At 42.7% G+C, this 26,736-nt stretch overlaps 1 protein-coding gene across 1 annotated transcript; it reads left to right on the forward strand.

The window, feature by feature from the left end:
• Window positions 1–13,040: 13,040 nt before the first annotated feature.
• Window positions 13,041–25,964, forward strand: LOC115363763 (heparan sulfate glucosamine 3-O-sulfotransferase 6-like). The gene is made up of 2 exons (XM_030058053.1): window positions 13,041–13,768; window positions 25,315–25,964. The coding sequence occupies exons 1-2, from the start codon at window positions 13,230–13,232 to the stop codon at window positions 25,931–25,933; spliced, it is 1,158 nt and encodes a 385-aa protein (XP_029913913.1). The 5' UTR covers window positions 13,041–13,229; the 3' UTR covers window positions 25,934–25,964.
• The last annotated feature ends 772 nt before the right edge of the window (window positions 25,965–26,736 follow it).

Here is a 26,736-nt window from a genome sequence, read left to right on the forward strand (position 1 = left end):
GGGACAGGTGCAGCCAGTCCGGTTCGGGGTACTGGGGCAGGAACCAAGACCGGGTCCGGAACAGCCGGTCGGGCTTGGCAAACTGTGACATGGACTGGAGCAATGGGTCCAGTTCGGGAAACTGGGACTGGTGCGGCTTGAGGTTCTGTGACTGTGACATGGACTGGGACAGCCGGTCCGGTTCGGGGAACTGGGACTGGTGCCGGGGAAGCCGGTCTGGTTCGGGGAACTGGGACTGGTGCCGGGGAAGGTGATCCAGCACGGGGGACTGTGACCAGGACTGGGGCAGCCAGTCTGGACCTGGGAACTGGGACCGGGGCAGCCACTTGGGTTCGAGGTACTGTGACAGTGACATGGACCGGAGCAACCTGTCTGACCCTGGGAACTGGGACTGGGGCAGCCAATCTGGTTCTGGGAACTGGGACAGGGGCAGCCACTTGGGTTCGAGGTACTGTGACATGAACCGGGACAGCCTGTCTGGCCATGGGAACTGGGACTGGTACTGCTCGGCTGCTAAGGCTAGTAGCTGGGCTTGCCAGTCCACAGAGGCTAGTAGCTGGGCCTGCTAGGCCGCTAGGGCTGCTATGGCTGGTAGCTTGGCTGCTTGGACTAATAGCTAGGCTGCTGGGACTGGTAGCTGGGCTAGCTAGGCTGCTTGGACTGCTATGAGTAGTAGCTGGGCTAGCTAGGTTGCTAGGGCTGCTATGGCTGGTAGCTGGGCTAGCTAGGTTGCTAGGGCTGCTATGGCTGGTAGCTGGGCTAGCTAGGCTGCTAGGGCTGCTATGGCTGGTAGCTGGGCTAGCTAGGCTGCTAGGGCTGCTATGGCTGGTAGCTGGGCTAGCTAGGCTGCTAGGGCTGCTATGGCTGGTAGCTTGGCTGCTTGGGCTGGTAGCTAGGCTAGCTAGGCTGCTATGGCTGGTAGCTTGGCTGCTTGGGCTCGTGGCTTGACTCACTTGGTTGCTGGGGCTCGTGGCTTGCCTCACTTGGTTGCTGGGGCTCGTGGCTTGACTCACTTGGTTGCTGGGGCTCGTGGCTTGACTCACTTGGTTGCTGGGGCTCGTGGCTTGACACACTGGGCTGCTTGGGCTCCGGGCTAAGCTTGCCAGGGTGCCGAGGCTGATGGCTGGGCTGCGACTAGCACGCTGTAGACCCGCAAGCCGGCGCCTGGCCAGCTGGTGGCTACGAGGGCCCCCAAAGGCCAGTCGGGTTCCCTGAAATGGGCTCTGGAACGGAGCAGCAGGACAGGCAACAGGGAGCTGCTGTGGCACATGAGACTGGGGTGCAGGTCGGGAGGACATATCAGTCCACAGCCGCTGACAAAATATAATGACTTCAGCTGGTGTCATTTCCCTCTCGTTCATTTTGTCAGCTTTTTCTGAGTCGGCTGGGTTCTGGCTGGCGAGTTCGTTCTGTCAAAAACTAGTACTGACGAGGAATGAACCCAAATGCACGACTCAACAAAAGTTCAATTAAAGTAATTTAATAACAAAAGTAACAACTTAAATTCACTGACAAAGTGACAACTGAAACTTCACGATAACAAAGTTACAACAAAAATATACTAAGACAAAAGTATCAAAAGAACATGAAACTTAACTATGGCAAAGCAAAGTATCAAAGAAAATACAAAACCTGACTTGACGTGACTTGACTTGATAAAGATCATGGACGTGACGTGACAAAGCAGGACGAAACAAGACGAAGCAGGACGAACTCGCACAGGACAAAGGGAAACACGGACTATATATACACACACACAAGGTAATGGGGAACAGGTGGAAACAATCAGGGCGTGGCAGACAATCAGACTAGAGGGAAACACACAAGGGGAAGGGCAAGTGACCTGACACAAGAGGAGAGTGGGATATCAAAATAAAACAGGAAGTCACGAGACAAGACACAAGAACAAAACCTAACAAAACAAAACATAATTTTCATGGCATGACATGCTGTGAGCCACTTATTCAGAGTACAGAGAATAACTTTGACTAGTGTGTCTCTGCCACATAGTGCTGAGCATCAGATGTGTCTAAACCAAACCACCTCCAGTGCCAGCAGTGCTGGAATCCCAAACAAAGCAGGGATCTGGGGGCACATTCAAGTAATCTAGCGGCACTTAAATCTTTAAGAGGGACAGGTGTGGAGCTAGAAGATCGGAGGGAGGGTTCAAAGGTTCATCGTCAGGCCTAGGATTAGGAAAGGGAATGCAAACATATCGCTTTTGTGATAAGTTGTAAGAGAGGTTTTTATAAAGTCCTGTGGTTAAAAAAAGGTGTTAATACAGCACCTAGTGCTTTGTCCTTTGTCCTAGCCTTTGATCTAATGATGATTTTGTCTGTGTCTAGAAATTATTACAACTGTTGAGTGATCAGAAACATAATATTATCATGTCCTCTGTACTTCCTTATGAATTGACTTGTTGTAAATAGTCAAGTTAATCCTTTATAAATTGTGCAAATTAACTTGTTTTCTTTCAAAAGCATGGGAAAAGAGGTTATTGTAAAAACCATGAAATTGACCAAAAATGAAGAATAATTTAGTAAAGAAATAAAGAAAGTAAAAATTACAAGAAAATCACTAGGAAAATAGCACAAAAAATTATATTAAGAAAAGAAAAGAAAATTAGTAAAATATTGCTGGAAAACTGGTAAAGAAAAATTAGAGACAAAAATCATATATGAGAAAACTATTAGTACAGCTACATATTTAAAAAAATAAATTAAAAAAATACATATATTACAGGAACAAATTAATAATAAATAGAAAGAAAAAATAAAGTAATTTTTGTTCAGATACTGAAATAAAACCTTTCAAAATAAAAGCCCACTCACAGGCTCCTGGGATGTGAACTTTTGGATGTTGCAAGCGAGGTCTGTTGATCTAAATCCACTGAATCCTCCTGTCTGTCAAATGACAGACAGCTGCTGACCTTACCTCAAGCCTCTTGGAAGAGTTGCAGGAGTTGGAATTGGAGTTAAGAGTTGATATGTTCGTTATAATGCTTCAGATATCTTTGCATTGTCTGTCACTAAACACAATCAGCACGCAGACTAAACAGCCCTCAGTGGTCAGATCCGGAAGAGGGAGGCGTGAGAGGATGGAGAGGGACAGACGGACAGAAGACAGACAGAGGAAAAGAGAGACAGATAAAACAGTTGCATAAAAAACAGATGAAAAAGAAATTGTGAGATTGTCCAAAACACAGGACTGTAATGAGCGTAGCCTTACTGAGGAAACACTTTAAAGCTTGCATGGTCAGGGCATTAGAACAGAGAGGAAGCAAACAGGAAGGAGGAAGCAATCCTCCGATAGAATCACAAGACAGACTGGGATTGTAACCGCTGTTTTCTTCCACTGACCTCCGGCGTTCATCCTGCCAGTAAACCGAGGGATCCTTAATTACATTAAACCACTACTACTTCAACCCCCCCACCCCAAAGGCCCAGACTAACTGCTCAACTACACATATGTCTTTGCCACTGACTCATTGACAGGACATCTTGTTTTAATTGTAACTGATACCAGCCTCTTGGTTGGACGTTGGACGTTTCCAGGCAATGCACCTGCTTCTGTTTTGAGCCACACGGAAAAGGTCAATTTCTGTGTCCGGCAGTGATGACCAAACAGCCAGCGCATGATGGTGGTATATTTGGAAAACATCCATCATTTAGCGGCTGTGCGGAAGCTGTGATAAGATTCGCTCCGTGACCGTGTGCACATGCAAAGAATAAAACTTCTGAATGCGTGACTGTAACAGCAATTGACTGAAGTCCTTTTATTATCGAGTAATATTTGCAGTATGGCAGTTACACACGGTATCATTGCCATACATGGTGGGACTGCCCTCCACATGTTTCAGAGAGCATGCATATGTGTTTTCCCGAGCCTGGCCAGACATCTGTCTAGCTCTGTGTAATGAATGAAAGGATAAACAGAGTTTTTATACATGATACTGGAATGTGATTTCCGCTCTAGATCAAAGAAGAGCTCTGGAAACTCAAGGCACTCCAGGTTGGGCATTGTTCTACTTCTGTCAGGACAACATGTGTTTGAAAAGACGGGGCTTATGAAAACCAAAATAATGAGAAAAATTTGGCCCATCAGTGAACCAGATGATGAAATGATGTGTAGTTTACTGACTATATAAACAGAAGCTACGAGGTGAACATTTTGATCGACCATGCATGTTGTAAATGTAGAATTAAGGGTAGCAAAAATACAGTAAAAGCCTCGAGGGAGTTGTCTGTTGATGCAGAAACGATTCCCACATTTCTGCTCATTCCACAAAAAAATTCAACAATGTCAACATGCAAGGCATTGTTTTGCAAAATGCAAAGCTGCACAGCAAAGCTGAAAAGTTCTCCGTGAAATCCCAAACATGAGGGTCCCTGGTGAGAAAATAAACAATGTGCCAAATTTCAAAGAAGCCATCTATCTTCAACAGCTTTTCCTGCTTTTTTGTCAACTTTATCAAATGATCACATTCCTGTTTTTTCTGGCACACTGAGATTCACCGGCTTGAATGACACAGAGGGGTTTGAACGTATATTTATTATTTGCAGACATCACTTGCTATCTGCGGTCTTATCTGTCTCTTGGAGATTGGACCCTGAGACAGCGTCCTCTTGTTGGTCTGAAAGCTTCAAAGGGACAGAAAAGTACACACTTGTGGTGTGTGGCGCTGGTATTGTTCAGCGCCTCATGCAGATCAGGGAGAAGGGCACTTTTTTTTTAGTGGATGCTGGATTGAGTCTGGGATAAGAGAGAAGGTTTAAAACAGGAGAATAAGACTGACTGATTGTTTGCCCACATGTCTCCTTTCATCCTCCTCCTTCATCATAGAATATAGGGGGGTTGAAAGGACTTAGAGGTGGGCACAGTAATCCAGAAAAAGAACAAAAAAAATGTTCAGGCTGCATATCATGTTGGAGCTCTTGTGTGTCTGCATGTGTGCACATACTTGTGTATGTCTTATCTGAAACTTGCATTATTCTATACAGGATTCTGTTCTGGTCTGGCTGTGTTTTTTTCAGCAAAGAGTCAAGCCAGTAAGAATGATCAAATGAAGCCACAGATGAAAGCACCAGAGTCCAGGAAGAATTTATCAAACGCCCCAAGCTTCAGAGTATGGAAATATCAGCAAGGTTTAGGATTTCAACTCAATGATTTAGAAAGGGGGTCAATTCAAAGACAGTCGCAGCAGTGATGGACGGCGGAAAACGCAGAATTTGTGTCAGCATGTGTCCTGAAATGTCAGAGGCCCTCGACGCAGAGATGTCTACTGCACGCTAAAACATCTTTGCCCCGGCATAAACTGAACCATACTGAGGGAAAGAGAGTAATTACCTCGCTCTTTCCTTGGGCATAGTGAGATAACCCCCCCTTTTCCTCCCTTTCCCCCGCTCCCACCCCCACCCGCAGAACCCCGGCTCCCTCCAATTTGTGGCTGCTCATCCTCTCTCATCTTGGGTTAGAGTTCCCAGCGTGCTCCATATGAGATCCAGATCATACTATGTGTGTGAGTGCATGTGGGTAAGAGAGGGAGGTAGTGTGAGCGTGCTTGTGTGTATTTTTCTCACTGTGTGTGTGTATGTTTTGTGTGTGTGCACGTGAAACACATGTATATGCTCATGTATATGCCCCCTGTAGAACGTCTGTGAACCCTGCAACCCCCCTCAGGTCCCAGATGGGTGGTCTTAATAGTCAAAATTGCTCCTTTGGTAGATCTGATTGTTAACTTCTGTACAGAGAATGTATAGTGGGGTGCCTCAGCTGGATACTGAGCTCTTTATTCTCCTCAGTGATTACAACCCCATTAGTGACCCACAATCTACATCGTTCCCAGCATTAGGACATGGTTACAGAGGTGTCCGCACCTCAGTCTTTCTCATAGATAATGGCATAAGCAGACAGGAGGAGAAGCTTGTGTCATTTCCACTGAAGATCAACAAATGGAGAAGGGGGAATTGCCTACAGGGAGACACAATCCACAGAAGCAGGCTTCAGTTTGCATTTGTATGCATGTGTGGATGTTTTAATCCTAAAATGTTATTAAAACATGTGGAACTTCTGCAATATTTGACTCCTATGAACTGTAATTACTGGATTTACTGAAAGTATTTTACATGTGTGTGTATTTGTGCATATGTTTACGTGCACGCATGGCCTCCATAAGTGTGCATGTGCATGGTGGCTTGCACATGTGTTCATGTTTGCATGATTACATCTGGATCCTTCTTCTTCACTTGATTGAGGGGAATTCCACCTCTACAGCTTTATGCCCCTCAGCTCCTCTTGTTGCAACGCATTCACGCACGCACGCAAACACACACACACACACACACACACACACACACACACACATGCATGTACACGCACACAATCACACACAAAGGTTTTGCACATTTTATAGCAGCCCCCTAAAATATTCAACGGCAGAGCCAGCAATCTTTCTTGAGCCCTGACTTATCATTCGTCACATCAACATATATCAAAAGTAATCGCTGCATATATGATTAATATTTCCTTGATGTCAACATTTGGCCCAGACGAGGTTTTGTTCACCACATTTGCACTTTGCACTTTAGTTCTTTACTTTTGCGCCAGACCGTTACAAATGTCATTCACTCTACAGTCATTGCCTCTCCCTATTGGTTTGTCAATGTCCTGGCAATGAGTGGAAAATGCTCTGCCATGCCAGCACTAAGCTACAGTGAGTGTGTATCAAAAAGTTATCTTCATGGTAGAATGGGTATTCACTATGCCCCAGTCTGTCCCATCGCCGGTCTGTAACAAATGTGGGAATCAAATGATTGCTTGGTTATTACAGACTTCGAATTCATTTTGAAATTATTAGGGGAAGTCCGCAGAAAACTCTTCCTGCTGTCATTACCCTACATGCTCTATTGTGTCCCCAAAACCCAGACCTCAAAACCTAAAGTGAGACCAGATGAGTGCCACAGGGAGGAGGAGAGGAAGATTTGTGTGTGAGTGCGTTCAGAGGAGGGTTGAAAAAAAGAAGATGAGGTCAAAGACTCAGAGCACATTCCCACAGGAATGAAGGTCACAGTTAGTACTATATGATTATTGGCTTTTTTTTTTACAACGAGAGGGTGTGAATCTAAGTGTGTGCATATGAAATGTATGGGTTATGGTACGGTTAAAGAAAGAGAGTGACCTCACCTCAAAATCATGAATCTGTGTAAATTTGTAAAGAAAGCCTTAACTTGAAATCTCCTTGTGTCATAACTTGCAGTGTCACAGGTGCACAACCTCCTCTGTCCCCTTTTCTCTTGGGTCTCAACGCAGAACAACCAAACTAAAAGCTGAAACAAACAAACACCATGAACCCAGTCTCAGCTGTCTTTACAAATTACATCCTAAAAAAGATCAAAGGGTAATTTTTGATTCATATTGAAACCAAGTCATTTATTTCCCTTTAGTTTATAATATAACATTTTACCCTCTGAAACCCATGAACCCATGGGCGAGCTTTTATTTTGACATGTTTCATTTTACTGTCTTAACATAATTCCTTTTCTTTCCAAAACATTTTTATATTGCTACTTTGGCTCATGATGACATACTTTTTTGTTGAAAAACGCAGATTCTTGAGTAAATAAAACAACAACAACAACAACAACATATGTATGAAATTAAAATCACCACACCTTTCCTTGATGTGTTCTTTCGTTTGTCCTGTTTTTATTTAAGGGTTAGGTTTACTATAGTTATTTTTGCTGTTGTTTTTCTTTTTCTTTTTTCTTTTGTTTTATTTTAGACAAGTCTCTGTGCTCTCCAAGAAAGCAATATCTTCATATGCCAAAACAGTAATTTTTAAAGATTAATGATGAAAACCGTGTAGGCTAAACCATCAAATAACCCGCTTCCCATATATATATATATATATATATATATATATATATATATATATATATATATATATATATATATATATATATATTTTTTTTTTTTTTTTTTTTTGTCATTTCAATATTTTTTGAGACTCAAGGGTCCACTTAAATCATCCCCGAGAAATATTGGTGCACCTTTAAGTCACATGTTTGTTACACTCCTGTCCCCCCTAGTCAAAACAACCATCAACACCCTTAGTTAATGGTTTGCTTTTTGAGGCGCACATCAGTTCACATTCCTGTGAGATCCAGACTGGGCCCATAGGCTAGACGCCTATCTCTTGTTTCTGAAGCATGAAGCAGCTTGACACACACCCTCTGGCCTGCAGAACTCACAAGCCAAGTGATATCATTTCAGTAGAACTGACTCAAGGGTGAGGCAATGGACATGACACACTTTGGGGACGGCGGTTTGCTATTGGAGATCTTGTTTCTCACAAGGAGTGCAACAGGTCGGCATTCATAAGAACTCCAGACACCCTGCTGCGGTCGGACACCAATAATTACCAACCGTTAACACCCTCCTGATGTTTGTTTGTGCTTTTATTATTCGTGACTGTGCACAGGTAAGTCCTGTTGGTCTGGTTTAAGTAAATGGTTGCATACACGCTATTTGGACAAAGGGATGTTTACCCATTCACAAACACACCCACTCATACTGTACACACATATCTTTTCCACAAAGTTGTGGATTGCTAAGTGTTGTTGATAAGATGAGTGAGTGTAAAAGTTAAAGAACACATCCATTTGGGTGGCGGTTCTGGCCCAGTAACAGTAGCCCACTGTTCGAGCCACCCGTTCAATGGCGTCCATGTCCATGTGAGTGTATCCCAGAACGGGAAGGCGAGTTGTTTTTCACACACTGGGCGGAAATACATGGTGACAGTGACACATGAAAGACATGGCTGTGGTTTTGGGCTGACGTCATTGCAATCAACATTTAAGAGTGTGAGGCCTCGAATAAAAGCAGGCCGCAAGAGACAAGCCCACAAGCAATTCAGTAACAGTGGAGAATCGGGTACCACAAGTGGTACATATGCACGCAGACTGGAACAATAGGCCTACACAGGCACATAGATGCACACTTAGGACCCTGCAGGCGTAAACACACAACAAATAAAGTTACTGCATGTATGCACGGCCACAAACACAAACACAGAGACACCTACTGGTGTTCACAATGCTTCACCTTTATGCTTCTGTCAGATTTGCCGCCACACGTCTTGGATAATCCCCCAAAGTGAGCTGCGAGGCATGAAACCATACACCAAACTAATCAGAGTCGTCTCTTTTTAACCTGTTCTCACGTCATTTCATACTCACATTTTTCTCCTGTCTCACACACACACACACATATACACATGCAAGGTGTGCGCACACATAGAAAAACACATAGACGGAGATAGTTCCCCTTGCACACATTTACCCCTGCCTCTCCTTCCCCCATTCCAAACGCACCCAGTATCACTTAGAAGCCAACCAGCAGATCCCACTTTTTGCCACAGAGCTGTGGATTAGAGGAGAAGGCATTTCCCAAATGGTCTGCGGCTTGCGTGATGACATGACTGTCATTCAGTTTAATTCCCTCTATACTCTTTGGATTCCCCATGCCAGATTCAATGGCTACAATAAAGAACCAAAAGAAGGTAAATAGCAGTTCAGAGAAATGAGGCTCCTGTACAGGCTTGCTCCCTGAGAAGACATTTTCCTTTTTTTCCTTTCCAGGATGAAAGACATATTGAAAATGTTTCTGTGCAGCTGGCTTTTGGTAGTTGAGTAAGTCTTGCATGCATTGTTGTTTATGTGAGATATAGCAACAAGTGTATATCACTTACATAATTGTACCTCCTGGCTTTGAGTAATGCCCAAATCGAACCCTTATGAAGTTGGAATTAATCGCAGGGAGCTCTCTTTCTGATATAAATTGCTCCCATCAGGAAGTTGAGGTTTAATGTGGGTCTTCAACTGCTTGGTGTTTTCATGGCCTTTAAGGCTGATGCACACAACCCGAAAACATCTCTCCTTTCTCCTCTCAGATCTCTAGCACATATATCTTCTCAGTGGTGTCCCTGTAAACCTGCAGGGCCAATGTGAGAGTCTGAAAGTTTTCCTGGAGGCACAAGTACTGGTGCACCTGTGTAAGCCTCAGAGTGGTGGTAGATCAATGGGGGTAGGATGGAGGGATGGAGGATATGGGCGTTGTGCGGGATGGACAGATCAGGGTCAATTTGTCCCGTCCTCCGTCTCCTTGTCCATCCATCATTCTTACTGACTTGACTTCACGTTCTCACGCGGTGCACAGATGAAAGTTGGGGAAGCTCAAGGTGAGGGGCGGGGCTTCGCAGTGGCTTTGTTGTCGGTTTTTGTATCCTGTGATCCTGCCTACCTGAGGGCACGGCCCAACAGGCATCCTCCATACATCTGGGCGTGTGTGGTATCTTTTATTTCTTCAAAGGGAGCTGAACTTCAGACGCTATATTTTAACAAAGTAAATCTGTGGCTATTGTGATGTTGGCCTCTTTTGATGGTGTTAAGTTAAACTGAACTGTTTTAGGGTGGGCCACCTTGGTCTAATAACCAAACGACAGTATGTGGAGCAAAATGAAAAGAGATTTTGTTTATAGATCATCAAAGCTACTAAACGGAAACCAAAAGCATGAACAGGAGAGTGATCTAATCCAGAACGGTAGGAAAAAACGCAACCATACATCTTCAATCTGGAGTTCATTATTAGTAAATATTTCAATGGTACTCATTTTAGACACAATAAAAGCATCAAGTTCCATTAGTAAGAAGTTCCAGCTACGCCTCTAGACTGCTAAATGGGCATCTCATGGGTGGTGGTTTCATAGATCTGTCATAATGGTTTTAAGGGTTGTGCTGGGTATCTTGCGGCTATTGCAAATGGCTGAGAGCTTCTTCCTCGTACTGGAAATGACAAAATGAGAGTGGAACATTCTCCTTTTGGTGGGGAGGATTTGCAATTTGCAGTAATGGCTGACACATGGACACGCCATCTGCAGGCCCCTGGCTATGGAAATCTATTGGTAGCACACAAACGATGCAGCACAAGTACCCACCTGCGGACACAATGACTGCATATACATGTGAACATAATGCACATGCATATATATACCCACACACCCACCTATGCCCACAAATACACATGAATACAAGCACTCATGCACACAAAGGCATACACACCGCTACACGAACAGATTCCTATGCATACAGAGACACCTCACAACATGCATATGTTATTTGTGTTTTCAACATCATCAGTGCCTGTTTGTTTCTTTAATCCCAGTGTTTATATTTCTGAGTCCAAACCTGTCAGTATAGGCCCAAATAGAGCAATTAGTATGGAGGGAAAAGCAAATAAAATGTCTGATGAAAGCAAGAGTGGATTCTGACCTCATTTTGACTCTGTGCCTGCCGCTAGCGAGCATACAGTCATTTCCAAAGCTGTGAATTCCACAGTGCCAGGCTGGCCTCTCTGCTGGATGGATTTACAATGGCTGTTTGTGCTTCAAAACATATCATTATTCTATATTTGCCCGAGACATGCCAGTATCCACGGGGACCTTTTGTTTGAACACTGTTTTGCCAACTTGCTTTACATCTCAGAAGATGGAAATTGGAATCACAGACTTTTTGGGGCTTAAATTTTGAAAATTTTAGCCCCAAATTTTACTTTTAAATTAAGCAAACTCAATTTATTCTGTGAATGCTGAGCTAGACAGTAGAATCTGGGGGAAAAAGCATCATAAAATTCTTAAGTGAATCAGCTTCTTGCTCAGCTTCATTTAATATTCCTGACGCAATGGACTTCCTCTCGTAAATGCACCCACCTTTTTTCTTTCCCTCCCACTCACACACACTCTCAGAGGCACACAGTCTCAAAGACTGTGTGTCTGAAGTGTGTGTGAGTAAATGTGTATGTATGCATGTGTCTTTGTTTTTGCACTTCTCAAAGAGAGAGTGGTCCCCCTTTTTACCTCCCCACCCTCTTCTTTTATCCATCTTTCGATCTCCTCATCCATTCATTTGGCTGACTTTGGTGGATCAGTCAGGTTCAAAGGACAGACTCCATCTCTCTGTCAGGAGAAACTCTATACATGCTAGAGCTTTACAGTGAAGGGGGAACATCCCGGTGCTGATCTTTCCTGTTTAGCCCCTGAGGTGACATACACAACCACATACTATATTTTTGGGGGGTGGAAGGAGAGCTGGTGGAGGCCTATTGTTTAGGGGTTTGTGTCAGGAGACTGTCAGGAGACGTACACTCACTCGATGTATGTCAGTGTGTTGGCACAGTATATAGTCTCAGGGTGCAGTGAGAGTCCACAAGGTTTGGATAGACGTCCTCAGGGCTTCTCTCATTCACAGGGCTGACTGAGCCATCTATCATCTGGGTTCAAAGGGCCAAAAGAGGATTTTCCTCTGTGGGGTCAGTTTTCATCTGGAAAATCAGACATGGAGAGCTGATGTTGTTCAGCTCATATAAGGTGTTTAAGGATTGTTGTATGAAAAAATAGTCAGTCTTTTAGCTCCACAACAAAGGACAACAGTTGCTGCTTGTGTTATTCCCTTGCAAAAAACAGTGATGTGATCCAATTACAGATTTTGGATGGGGTATACCCAGATCCCTCACAGCAAAGTCCTAGACATATTAGGCTACTATAAACTCTTTTATTTCATAGTTATTTGGCATTTTTTTTTTTTTTTTTTTTTTTTTGTATGTATGTATGTATCTGGAGGCTTCATATGGATGGATCGATGGATGCTCATAATGCGTAATGACATGCAAATATAAATGTTTCATAAAAATGAATATTTGATCCACGGTAATGAGCATTTCACTCTGGCCTCTATATGAAGTTTACATTCTCATGAGGCATGTTTATCCCATCGCTTAAAGGAGGGAAGGGTGGAGACTTCTGAAAAGAGGGCGTAGGAGCGGGAGAGGAGTCTTGAATGAGAGCTTACAAGCCCTCACTAGAGCGCACACAGAGGTTGTGAAGTCTTTGCTGAGTAGTAAATAACGAGTCTTGGTGAATGAAAAACGATTTCTCGGCTGAAAAAAAATATTTTCCAGTGGTTTCTGATGATTACGGGTAACTATTATGAGGGTAGTTTTAACAAATTCACAGAGCCACTCCGTTCTATAGCCTACCTATCCATGTGACGGCGCACTTTTAGAATGCGCAACAGGTTTTTCGAGGTAGATTTAATATTGTACAGTCGATTAATGTAGGAAAGAAGAAGCATGCTGTCACCGTTTTGGCCCTTTGGCATTGACCAAGAGATCAACTCATGGGATGTAGCGGATGCAGAGTCAGGTTCAACTTTGGAAGGGCGCTGTCCAGAGTGTCAGTGTTCTTTGCCATGGTCCTGATCTTCACCTACTTCTTCTACTGCCTCACCGGATTTTGCGACACGGCTCCGAGAACTTTATACGCCCAACAAACCCAAAACAGGGACTATGATATCTTGGACGATAATCGCCGCATTCTGGACGACCTGCGACCACCGCCGCGTCTCCGCCTGCACCTTCCCGACGCACCGTCCCTCCGGAACGGCACAGACCCCGCGGACACCGAGCAGGTGAACTTACCTGGACAGATGCCACACCACATGTTGGACAGCGCCAAGGATGGCGCAAAGAGCAACGACATGCCTGTGTCCAACACATTCGGAACCAAAAAGTTTCCTCAGGCTATTATAATCGGCGTGAAGAAAGGCGGAACCCGCGCCCTGCTGGAGTTTCTCCGCATCCATCCGGACGTGAGAGCGGTCGGTGCGGAGCCGCACTTCTTCGACCGGTTCTATGATAAAGGGCTGGAGTGGTACAGGTATGATAGAGACCGTCCAGGCATATTGTTGCCTTTTATCTCAGGGACTTGATAACTCTTGATATCCCATATGAAAGCACTGTCTATAGTAAGCCCATAATAAACATTGTGGAGACTTTAATACCGCCATAAAGTATGACAAGGTCACATTAGACTATAAGCCCTTTTCAGTGTATTATAGAATACTAAGAATTTTATTTTATTTTATTTTATTTTATTCAAGGTTAGGGTTTCTTTTACAGCTTTTCAGCTCAGGTAAGGGTTTGACTGGCATCTCATCCTGTAGAGGATGATGTATTGGGACAGGTCAGATGAGCAGCAGTGTTTTCCCTGGTGAGAACCGGTGACCTGGACAACTGCTGATGCCGCCTGTCAATAGGCACTAAGGCTGTACACTACTGGCTGATGCAGACTATTCAAATAACCTTGCCATATAAGCCAATATCCTCCCTGTGTGCTGTAGATCAAGAGGCTAGTGAGGTCTTTTGGGAGCTGTTGATCATCATGACACCCATTTAAACACCATTTATACACTTCAAAATGACAGCCTGTGTTAACATTCCCTCCATGTTAGTGAATGATGAATTCACTTAGGTGCGATGCACACAGCATAGTGATGACTCCGTTGTTTACTGTGCATTTTAATATGTTTTATGATTTCAGTCTGATTGATGTCTTCAGCTAATGCTTGCACTCTGCATGTTGGATGTATAGGGTTTGGCTGAGATTGATATAAAAAATGACAGCACATAAAATGTCTATCGGCTACTGTTGTAGTGACAGCAGCTGATTTGGGGTGACCAGGATGACCAGGGCTATAATTTGGGTGCAGTTAAGTCCCTAAAGAAGAAATGGGGCTGGATGAAGCTGGTCATGATCATCTCCAGATGTTCTCCAGGCTCCTGGAAAAGGTCCGAACTGAGCTGAAACCCCTCAGCGGTGTCAGAATAGTGTTTTGGATCTGTGAGCGTATGAGAGGTTCCATCACTTATGAGGAGAGAGTGGGACTTGGAAGGCTGGAGAGGTACAGCGCTTATAAATGAGAGTTTTGATAGCAAGAGGGAGTGCGAGCATGAAACTCTCAAGTGTAATTTAATCTTTTTATGCCTTTCTTCTTAACCCCCTTAGCTGTGTTTCAACTGAGAACATAAGGACACATGGAAACACTTTTGTCACTGATAATTTTAGCATGTTGCTATGCCTGCTCTCTCTCTCTCTCTCTTTCTCTCTCTCTCTCTCTCAGCCACACACACACACACACACACACACACACACACACACACACACATTTTGTTGTGCTCCCTGATCTGTTACTCATCTTACATCTCTCTCTTGGTTATCCCATGTTTAACTCATCCTCCTCCCCACATCCATCCCTCTCTCTCCTCTCTCTCCCTCTTACTCTGCATCCTGACCTGTCTCTCTCTTAGTTCTTCTTCTTTCTCTCCTCACAATTCCTTAAAACCAGCATAAGAAGTGTGTAAGAGGAAATAACTGTGGCAGAGCCGGTGTTTCCAGAGTATGGTTTATGTGTGTTTATGTGTGCGTTGTAATTAGCCTTACTTAAGCCCTAAAGCTGTAACGCTATACTGCTGTAGTTTTGTCATTTCTGTAGCGACGGCCTGCACATGCCGACAGACGTAGCCACAGCCACTCTGCAAATTGTGATCAGTCCTAAGGTCTTCAAAGGAAAAATGATATCATATGCAATGCTCGTTGGAGCTGCGTGCTTTAGTACTTGTTGTTAGTAGTTGATTTGCGTTGGTCAGAATTTGCTGAAAGAGGTTTTTTTTGGTGGGGGGTGGGGGTGTCTGTGCTTTTCAGGTCTTTTACCACAGAAAAACGCTCATCCACTGGATGAGTATTTTGTCAGAGCATGCAAGTCAGTCAACAAAATCATCAGTGTTCATGTAATTATTTGTCTTAATCACTTCAGATTTACACTGTTTACACTGAAAAATTTTGGTCTGATGTTGAAAGTGAGTTGGTGTGCCAAAATATGGTTGCAATAAGCCGAACATAGAAATTGTCTAGTTTTAGTAAATTTTTATTCAGTGATTCAGTGATATTTACTTTTAGAACTGACAAGTATTGATAGAAGAGTTGTTTTCCCCTCTCTCAGAGGTGATAGGGCTGCGGGCTGGTGGTCGAACCCAGAGTGTTAAATCAACTCCGATGAGTGTGGATACTTAAACACAGGTAAAGTGTTAATTTTGCCACAAAATGAACTTTAAGGCAGTTTAAACTGGAGATGGAAAGTAGCTGGAAAGATTTACAAAACAATAGAGAAAGCAATGTGATAGTTTTTTTCCCCCAAAACTTACTGGGTGAGATCAATGAAAGATGATTCCTCTCACTTGAAATCAGTGAAAGCACCTGCTGCTGTCATGGAGTCTCAGAAAAGGGAAGAATCTGTTTGCCAACGTCTGCAGTGACCCACAGAGATGCTGGTGGTGATGGGAGGGGCTGGCGTGTGTGCGTATGTGTGTGTGTGTGTGTGTGTGTGTGTTGAGGGAGGGGGTTACAGTGACAGAGAGAAATCATCCATGCGGAACCAGCAGGTCCCTCACACCTGGGTGTCACTGACCAGCGGGCACCGGGCAAGAAAACATAGCCAAGGCCTCAATGTCCAACTCACTGTCACATCTGGATGCACATGCTTGCACATACTCGCACATAAATGCATGCGAGCACGCACACACACACACACACACACACACACACACACACACACACACACACACACACACACACTCACACACACACGCTCACATTTGCATTTGATTCAGTGCAAGGCCAGTGTGTGTGACAGGCTCTGGAAAAGGAAAACCACTCTGAGCTTTGACCTTCTCTCGTGTTGACGTTCCTTCTTCATCTCAGATCTGACAGGAATGTCGACCCTCACTTCAAAAGGAACATATCTCTAAGATATATTGAAAAATATTCATTTCATAGGATTCTTACTTTAATCTTAGCATAGCGCTTGTCAGTGTGTGTTGTCCTAGGATGCTGTTGACTGCCTCCTTCTGACACAGTTGACCTTTTAACACTTGTAATTCAAAAATAATCAGTAGGAGTTTTGGTTAAAATTCTGGAAAACAAGCAAAGTGCTAGTTGTTCATAATTTTGTAGATGTTTCAGAATCTAATAGCAGGTAACATAAATAAATGTGTAGCCACTTCCAGATGGTCTCTGAGTAGAAGATCTGATAATAATTTGACCATTGTGCTAATCTGCCTGGTTCCACATGTCTTGGACTGGGAAATAAACATGGAGGACTGGATGTGATTTTAGCGGCTGGATGAGAGAGAAGAAGCCCAGTCATGCACTGTCATATGTTGCCTTCAGTCTCCACTGTCTGTTATTGGAAGGAACCAGAGGCAATCTGCATTCTGGAGACACTTCATAGACATGGCAGTACCCTCCCACGTGCGTTGTTCCAATATCTGACATGTTCTTCATGTGTGTTTTCCATTGCTTTCATCGAAGTGATCCAGGCAGCCACCAGTTTTCTGTTTTCTTCGCTCCCTCCTTTCTCCCGCTCAGCCCCCACCCTGTCTGTCTCTCCATCCCTTTTTCTCGTTTGCATGTGTGCATATGAGCCCATTACTGGAATGGAAAAGCCGCAAACAGTGCATTCAAAATCAAGCAAAGATTTAATGATTTTCTATGTTGTTTTATGGCTTTGAGGGGACTTCATGGCGTGATGGGTTTCATATGGGACTTGAGAGCTGCCACAGAAAATTGAAAACCTCAGCTTTCCATGGCACAATGGCGCTGATTGTCATGGCTTTGTCACCATGACGTGGATTGGAACGAGTAACTCATATGTTGTATTTTTGTATGTTCTGCGCCCTGATGATGTTAAAATGAGCACATTTGTTTCTGTTGTGCTGCAGTGGCGCAAGCTTGTTATTTTCCACTTTACAAGAAAAATCTCATATTTATATGCTTCGTGCCACAGTTTATAGCAGAGATGACATTCTAGAAATGAAATGACCTGCCTGTCTCTATATGTGATTTATAAAAAGATCATTTCTGCATTTCTATTTGAGGAAAAACTCCAATCCACAAGTCCTTTATCGATATTTTGACAGCTTGTCAATTGGCTGACCTATAGCCCAATACCAGAGGCCTTCCCCAATTGGATTGCAATTAAAATTTAGTACAAATTCTTTAAGGGCAGCAACACGGGGGCATTGAGAAATGTCAGCACTACTGAAAATACCACTGATTCTTAAATAGGACATAGATTTATGCAAATCAGGTTATGAAGGTGAGGACAACAGGTGAAAATAAGGGGATGGTACGTTGGTTTCAAGGATATTAGATTAGTCACATTCAGCATGCTTTTCTTCAGTATGCTCTAAATCTATTTGTGAATGTTGCACAGCAATAGCCCCTTTGAGGAATAAAATCACAAAATATTCTTCATCCTGTCTGATTCTTGTCCTCCTTCTGTGTTCTCTCTTTATTTGTGAATCCAGCAATCAAATCCTTTAGATTGTGCCACCTCAGAAGTATTTATGATTTAATCATAAAACTCAGTCAGCCTGGTATGAGATCATGTTATCTACAAAACGCAAAGTAGCAATTTAAATGGACATTTTAATTTACAGATCATTAGTGCTTTTGTCACCATTCAGTGACACATGTTTCTGATAAATAATTGGCTATGAAAAAGAATCTAAAAATCATAAATTCATTAAAAATATTTTATCACAGAGCTCTTAAAAAGATCTAAAAAATAAAAAAAAAATTTCTCATGTAAACATTACAGAATGGTAAGTGCTGTCCATTGCAGCTCATAAAACTCACAGATTTGATACCATTTTGGCTAAATGATGGCCAATATCTCATTTATTATGTAGTAAGTTATTTCCTAATGTTGCTATCCATTCACTAATAAGATTAATATTTTAAAAGACATAAATGGAGCATTATATTGACAGCCAGTATTTACTGTGCTCCTATTGAACCAAAAATGTGGGGTGATTAATTTAATTGTATTCTCTGTTTGATAAAAGAAAATTAAATCTAATTTCAACTCATGTTTGTCATACTTTTGTCCAAACTGTTGCTGTATACAAAAAATGTCATGCATTGTTATTTTATTTTATTTAATTGCATTTCATTTCATATCATTTCATTTGAGTAGCTGGTGAGTCGCCACAAGGTGCTGTATTTATGTTTTTTAACTCAAACATTCGGATGCACAGCATGTCAGTCTGGGTGCTTCTCAGCGACAGAGGTGAATATGAACTCTATGATGCAAGAATGCATAAGGGGCAGGTTTCCCAGAGAGGAGGTGATTTTCCCAACACCTCATTCTGTGTCCAGCCTCGGGGCCATTAGTGATCAGTAGAGGCTGAGCATGCCTGATTGGTCTAACAGACCAGGAAGTGGGTTTCTACAATGTTGAGCTCTACTGTGTTTTAATGGTTTTGGATTTAGGTGGATTTAGGCTGAGGTTGGGTTTGGCTGGTGTCAGGAGGTTTGAAACGGCTTACTCTCACACCCCATATGGTGGGAATTATAATAATTTGAGGTGCATTGCGGTCTATTTTGGGGAGCCTGTAAAATCATGGGGAGATTTCAGTCATGTCGTTGTAGCTCAGCTAGCAGGGAAAACATTGTGTGAAGAAATAATGGCTTCACTTCGTTCGCCAAAATTAAATGTTTCGAATGCTTGGTCGTCATGCTTGGTTGCGATGCCATGTCTAGAAAACAATAACATGAGGTTGGAAACAGCAGAAAATATTCAATAGAAATATGTTGACATTGCCCTCGGGAAATCAAAAACCAATTGGTTTATCACACATAATCAGCTATTAAATGGTTTCAATCAATTCAAATCTTTAAAAGGAATGATGAACAAATCTGGTTGTGCCACACTCAGATTTAATAAACGGTGAGCACAGCCAGCCACATAATGTTCTGTTTAGTGACTGCTCTGTTTGGTCCTGCAGTATCAGCAGTAGTACCCTCTGTAACCGCTACTGCTTTTTTCATGTGTTAAAATGTTGAAGCCATTATTGTTGCCGCAGAGCTCCCCATCAAAGTAACACTGACCCCACATCCTGTTGATACCTTTAATTATGACTGGACACTCATGCAGTAGTCACTAATTATATCTCTGATCAAAACGCATTTCATCTCTTAAAAAAAAAAAAAAAGTATTGGTATCTCTGCAGTTAATAAGTAGCCCCTTGTGTCATTATGCATTGGAAAAATATTCTGATAACCATTTATTGGAAATCTGAGATGTTCCAGCCCTCCTGCCAGTCATGTGGTTTCCCAGAAGGAAGTCAACTACCCACTTTTGTTCTGTTTCTATAAAGAGATGGTTCAACTGTGATGGATTTGGGCAACAAAGGCCAAACGTGCTGTAAAGTCACTGCCAGGCTGACTCTTGGATGTGGTGCACACTGCATCAAGTGGTTTTTATCAGCGTTGTGTTTGTGTGTCTGCATTTGGATATCACCATAGTTTGGATAGGCACCGTGTCATTGTCTTCATATACACTCGTCTCAGATTTCTGGCTTCACTTGTCTGACTGTTGTGGAATTTTGCTTATTGGGTTGCAACTCAATCTCAAGTCCATCCTCCCTCAGGCCATTATGCACATTAATTTGTTTTTCTTCCCATCTTAGACGTCCGTGACACTTTGAGGCCCCCCCACCTACTCAGGTGTCCTGTTTAGACAGAATATCGAGACAGTCAATGACACAGACTGGCAATGGTCCTGCATTGTACCACAGACAATATGAATGATGAATCCTTTCTTGTGTGCAGGGGCTTCTGCAGCATCCTATAATAGTGTCAGTACAGTTTTAACACACTCTTATGGTGACACAATGATTAACTTCCATGCTTTGTCATTGTACTGCGTCTTTGACAGCAAAGCAGAGTGCCTAGGTGAAAGTTACACTTATACTTGTCTGTCTTCTGTTCGCTGATTAGCAGAGTGACAGTCCATTTCACACACCAACAGCCATAAGAGGAACGTCTCAGCTGTTGTGTGGCATCACGCCAAAGATCTGATAGGATTTTATCCCCCTTTGTTCAAGGAGAATAACAGCGCATGTTTCACACAGGCGTGGAGGTGTAAAGCGGTGCATGGATATTGAGGTTCCCACACTCCAGTTAGCCTGACAGACCATCCACACAGCCCTCAGGCTCCCTCTGACACCCTCTGTGCACAGCACTGCCGGAAAATGTTTTCCTTCAGCTTGTTGTTTGTTCTCTCATTTCTCCTTTCACTCTCTCTCTCTCTTTTTCTCTCTCTCTCTCTCTGTCTCTGTCTCTCTCGCTCTCATTTTTATGGGCTTCATTTTCCAGGGCCTCTTTAATTGGGTCTTGGTAAAGGAAAGTGTTGGGGTGTAGAGACGACTGCCAAAGTGGCCCGCTCCTGGTTCCTTCAGCAAATCAGCGCTGAGCGTAGATGGTCCAGTAACTAAATACAGTGACCCATGGAAGGTGTATCTGTCTTAGATTTGAGAAAATAACGCGTGATGTTTGGATTTGGATATTGAGTTTAGCTCCAGCTCCAGAAGTTGGCAAATTTTGTCAGTGCACCACTGGGGATGTAGTAGCCACACTTCAGCCGGAGAACCTTCAGTCTTGGTGGCAGGAAATGTCTCTGCCACATCCGTGTTGCCAGGGTTAGTATTTAATCTTCTGATCCAGACTGCCTAGTCCATACAATATCTGTTGTATAATCAGCACTGTATCACATCAGGGAGGAAAAGCGCTACATCCTTTTAACAGCAGGGAGCTGCAGACTAATGTGACTAGTCAGCAAGGCTTTCCAGTGGTGAGCTAAATAGAAAACATCTTCAGCCCTAAGTTACTCTTCCTGCATTTTCTAGATATCAGAAGAGTAGACTGGACTGTTCATTCTGATTATGACAGGCAGTTTTTTTTTCACACTTGGTAAAAAAAAAAATGCTTGTTAGGTATATTTGTAGAGCATTCAACAATAAATCTATGTACATTTCATTAATCTTTTTCTGTACCCGTATTTAATTTTGACACCGCAAAGACAAACAGATTTACGATAGAAAATGGCTATTATTGATTCTTTAATGATGAGACAGACTGATGGGGGATAGCGATCCAAAGAGAGAATGAAAGCCACATGCCATTAACTATTCATGAGTATGGAAAAACAACTTATGGTCAATTACTGAAGTGACAAATATCAAGTATAGAGTGAAGGACAAATGCAAGGCAGCAGAGGAGAATGCAGAGGAGAGAAAGGGAGAAGACCGCTTCAGTCTCACACAAGTAAACACTGAAGCCTCCACACTGTCATGCATGCACATCTAGACACATGCGCACACACACACATACTGCTTACACACACTGTGGCCATATCCGACATATAGAGACAGACCTATCGATTAGATGGAGAAAAACAGGGGACAGACAGGGATAGGCCATTTGCAGCTCTTGCAGTTGAACAATAATCAATTAATGGTCCTTTATTACGGGGATCATTTAATGGGGCGGATTTGAAATGGCTTAACTTTAAGTAAGGGGAGAAATTTGAAACTTACTCCTGAGAATTTTGTTCTGCCTTGACTCGAAGTTTTTTTTCTCTCCAGACTGCATGTTGACTCTCCATGTGAGCACAGGCACTTTTTCATAATTACAGACTGTTTCCTCATAGTGGCAGCACACCAGGCACTACCTCTAATTACTTACAAGTACAGTGTTGCATTTGACTACAGTCAGTCCACCTGTACTTTGACTACAGTTGGCTGCTGCTTTGAACCACAGTCAAGGCTATTAGAGAGTCAGCTTCATCACTGCTCTTTTGGCCACACATTGAGGCTTTGCTGAATGCAGCTGGAATAAACATAACTTGAAGGATGTCGGCGCACTGAAGTCAAGGCATTCATTTTGACAATTTTAACCTTGAAGTTCATTGATCTTTTCCTTTTTGGTGTTTTTTGTTCTTTGTCTTCAACAAACACAGGGTGCACACAGGGTGTACTAATTTGCTGAAATGACTGGTTTGAAATAAATGAGAAAAAAGTAGAGTGCACTCACTATAAGCTCCATCCCTGCAGTGACTTACAATAGCTGCAGTAAAGGTGTGTGAATGGAGCCAGATAGCCCAGCACATTAGTTTTGATGTGCGTGTTACTTTTCATCTGGGATTTTCAATAAATTCCATCCCCCTGCCACTGTTCGTGCCACAGTTTTCATTAATTTCAACGATTTCTGTTTCATAGCAGTTCTCCTCCCCATTGTTGTTTTTACACCATGTCAAGTAAAGTTTCACAAGGCAGCAAAGGGACTAATTGACTGTTACTTTATCAAAAAAGATGTCTTGAAATAACAAAGTCAATGACATGACCACATACAATCTCACTAGAAAAAGTAAAAAGTAAAATCAATTTCCCCTGGACAGCTCTTTGAACAATCATCACCAGCGATGTATTTGAGTTATGTGCATTTCTTAAAAGGCCACAACATAATTGGAACTGTACATCAATCATCTAAATGTTTGATGGGACTCCTGTTAATGACATTTGGGCTTAAAATCAGAAACAAATAAAGCACACAGGCTCCTCTACTTGTTTATTTTATAGGAAGCCACAGTAAAGCTTTCTTTTTCCAGTAACATACTATAAGATGTGGTGGCTAAATGGACCACAGAGAATTAATTTGCTGTTTTGGGCATTACTCATCATCTGTTTGTCAAGCGAGACAATTTGTTTCTGAAATCCATATTCACCACAACACTGCCCGACACAGTCCTTGGATGTCAAAAGTAGACATATATGAGCAGGCGCTGGACAGGCGGATACCACATGTTACCCACGGTTCCCACAAAGCCCGCCTTGTGCCAGATTGTATGGAAATGAGAGCAGGCTGTACAACAGGCACGGCAGCTATATTCATTTGCAGACACATACTGTCAAATCATCATGTCAGAGCTTCCTCAGAGATGACAGGCGACCAGGTGCACAGGAGGATGCACAGAACATAATGTACAGAGGAAATGGCATCGATAAAGAAGCAGAAATAGGCATTACAAGTTAATAAATCAGAATCTTATGGAAAAAATACAGATTATCAAGACATATATTAGTGAAGGATTACTCCTGATGCAAATTTTTTGAGTATATGATTAAACATACTCCTTTTTCACCAGTGTATGCTACACAGCATCTCTCCATTGCCATCAGATGTTTGTCTAGCATCTTATATTGCTGCTGTGCTTCCTACAGAGCTTTGGTTTGTTTGTACAGGTATAGGTTGGCCCCTTTAGGAACCCATGCGAATGGGGGGCACTTTGTTCTCGTTCTTGCAGGAAAAAGGGTGGGTGGAAGTCTTAAGGAAATTGCTCTTAAGTGGTTGTTGTGGCTTTGTGGCTTTGACTCATCAGGCCCATATAGATGATGGCCTTCCTTTCTACATGGCTTACAGTGAGGCTATGATGGGCTGTCTGGGGCCCTGGTGCGTAAACATACCACAGTATATGGAACTTCAATCACATGTGTTCTGCACTGAAATAAAATCTCCATCTTTAGAAGCTGTTTAGTATCATATTTAGTGTTAAAATCTTGTTTTTCTTAAAACAGCTGAAAAAAATCTGCCAGTGGGATGAGATAATCCCACTTGTTTCCAATGCTAATCAACTTGTTTCTAAAATTGAATCTTTTACCTGATAATATTGGGCTACTCTGCCTTATTCTAACTTGTTTCAGTATATCTATACTTGTTCCCAGAAAAAAATCCTGACACGAGTGAAACTACATTGGACACCGGTGGAATAATCTCATCCCACTGGCATATTTTTTTCACTAATTTTAAGAAAAAGATTTTAAGACTGAAAATGAGATGAAATGACTTGCTGAGGTAGAGATTTTTTTTTTTTTGCTGTGTTTGGTAGGTTGTTTTAATGTGTGGCATACATGCTGAAATGTGTTGTTGTACGTTGTCTTTTGATATGCAGTTCACACAATGAGTGTGTGATCAGCATGATGTATTTGTCTTCCACGTGATGAAACTGGGGAGGGGAACGATGGATTGGGCTGTAACTGTCAACCATGATATCTGATGTTGACAAAACTCTGATGGATTATTCCTTTTAGTACTTTATTCTGGAATTCCAGAAAAATTGCATTGGTTTACTTGACAAGGCTGCTATTTTCAAAGATAAAACTTTAACATAAAATCTGACATCTGATACCCTACTGGTGCAACTCTGACAAAACCTGAAAGGATGATGCATTTTGGCATTGTGTTCTGCAAAAAGATACACTGATTACACTGATTGAGACACTATTAAAGGCCAAAAATTCAAATATTCAAAGTTCATGATCTGCCTAATCTAATTTTGATGAAACTTGGGAGGATTATATATCTTGTTATTGACTGGCCCATGGAATGCCTGTATTATTTGTAGGGCAAGACATGTTTTACTTGTTTAAACTGGAAGAAATGTATTAATCAGCTCTAACATTGTGACACTGAGTGCTGAGTCAGTATTTTGATGACCACCAGTTCTCCTTCTTCTTCTCTCTCAGGAACTTGATGCCTCGGACGCTGGACGGCCAAATCACCATGGAGAAGACGCCCAGCTACTTTGTCACAAAGGAGGCTCCAGGGCGCGTCTGCACCATGAACTGCCACACCAAGCTCATTGTGGTGGTGAGGGACCCTGTGACGCGGGCTGTATCTGACTACACCCAGACACTGTCCAAAAACCCAGGCCTTCCATCCTTCCAGAGCCTGGCCTTGAAGAACTCCTCCACTGGTCTGATCGACACCACGTGGAGCGCTGTGCGCATCGGCCTCTACGCCAAACATCTGGAGAACTGGCTTCAGCACTTTCCCTTATCTCATTTCCTCTTTGTTAGTGGCGAGCGGCTGGTGTCTGATCCGGCTGGGGAGATGGGCCGGGTCCAGGACTTCTTGGGTCTGAAGAGGGTCGTGTCAGACAAGCACTTCTACTTCAACCAGACCAAAGGTTTCCCCTGCCTGAAGAAACCTGAGGGGAGCAGCAGGCCTCGCTGTCTTGGGAAGTCTAAAGGCAGACCTCATCCCCAGATCCCCTCTGAGGTCCTCCAGAGACTCAGGGACTTCTACCGGCCCTTTAACCACCAGTTCTACCAGATGAGTGGACAAGACTTTGGCTGGGATTAATGGAGGGCAGGTTCCTCTCATAGTCCACATGCCAAGGATATAGTCTTGCTTCTGGAGAGACTGTCAGTTTAGGGCAACCATTCTCAGGGAGCTGGAAGAGGAATATGGTATCCACAAACTGAAGCTCTCAATTTTGGACCATGCTGCCTCCTTAGAATCAGCAGGACATGCAGCATATGGAAACTGCCACTGGCTTTGTTGTAGCATAGTAGTCGATATGGACAAAGTGCTACAATACTCAAGTCTGGAAATAAAAGAGTCAGTCAGTAACTAAATTCAACCATCCTCATGCTTGTATGTTTATGTTCATACAACAAATGACAATTAGAAACAAACTTGGTACCAGTACAAAGGGAAAGAGGACAAACATGTCTTATACTTTTGATGTCAATTTTGATTTGCCTCATGTTAAAACATCTGTTTGTTTGTTTTTGAAATAAGCTGATATTTATAGTTTCTGTTGGTTTAAAAATACCACAGTTACAGAGATGTTGTTTAATGGAAAATGTATTTATGACAATGCGACATTGAGACATGAACCTGTCAAAAGGTCTTTTACTGGGTTATTGACATGACATTGGGGGCAATGTCACACTTCATGATAAACCACTAGCTATTTTGTACTCATGAGCAGTATTATTTTGACTGCATTTATGTTTTCATTACAAGGGCGATTACAAGGGTATAATGTCATGTTTTATTTGAAATCGAGACTTAGCAAAGTCTTGTGTAAAACTGATATAACTCCACTATTTTGACATTGCAGGCTATTCCCCTGCATTTGACAGTTGAAATGATACCAG

The sequence above is a fragment of the Myripristis murdjan genome, chromosome 8, assembly GCF_902150065.1.
Source record: "Myripristis murdjan chromosome 8, fMyrMur1.1, whole genome shotgun sequence".
Taxonomy (NCBI): domain Eukaryota; kingdom Metazoa; phylum Chordata; class Actinopteri; order Holocentriformes; family Holocentridae; genus Myripristis; species Myripristis murdjan.

Coding starts and splice junctions, on each gene's coding strand:
- LOC115363763 (XM_030058053.1), top strand. CDS start 13,230: ATGGGATGTAGCGGATGCAGAGTCAGGTTCAACTTTGGAAGGGCGCTG. Junction 13,769..25,314: donor AAAGGGCTGGAGTGGTACAG/GTATGATAGAGA, acceptor CTTCTCTCTCAG/GAACTTGATGCCTCGGACGC.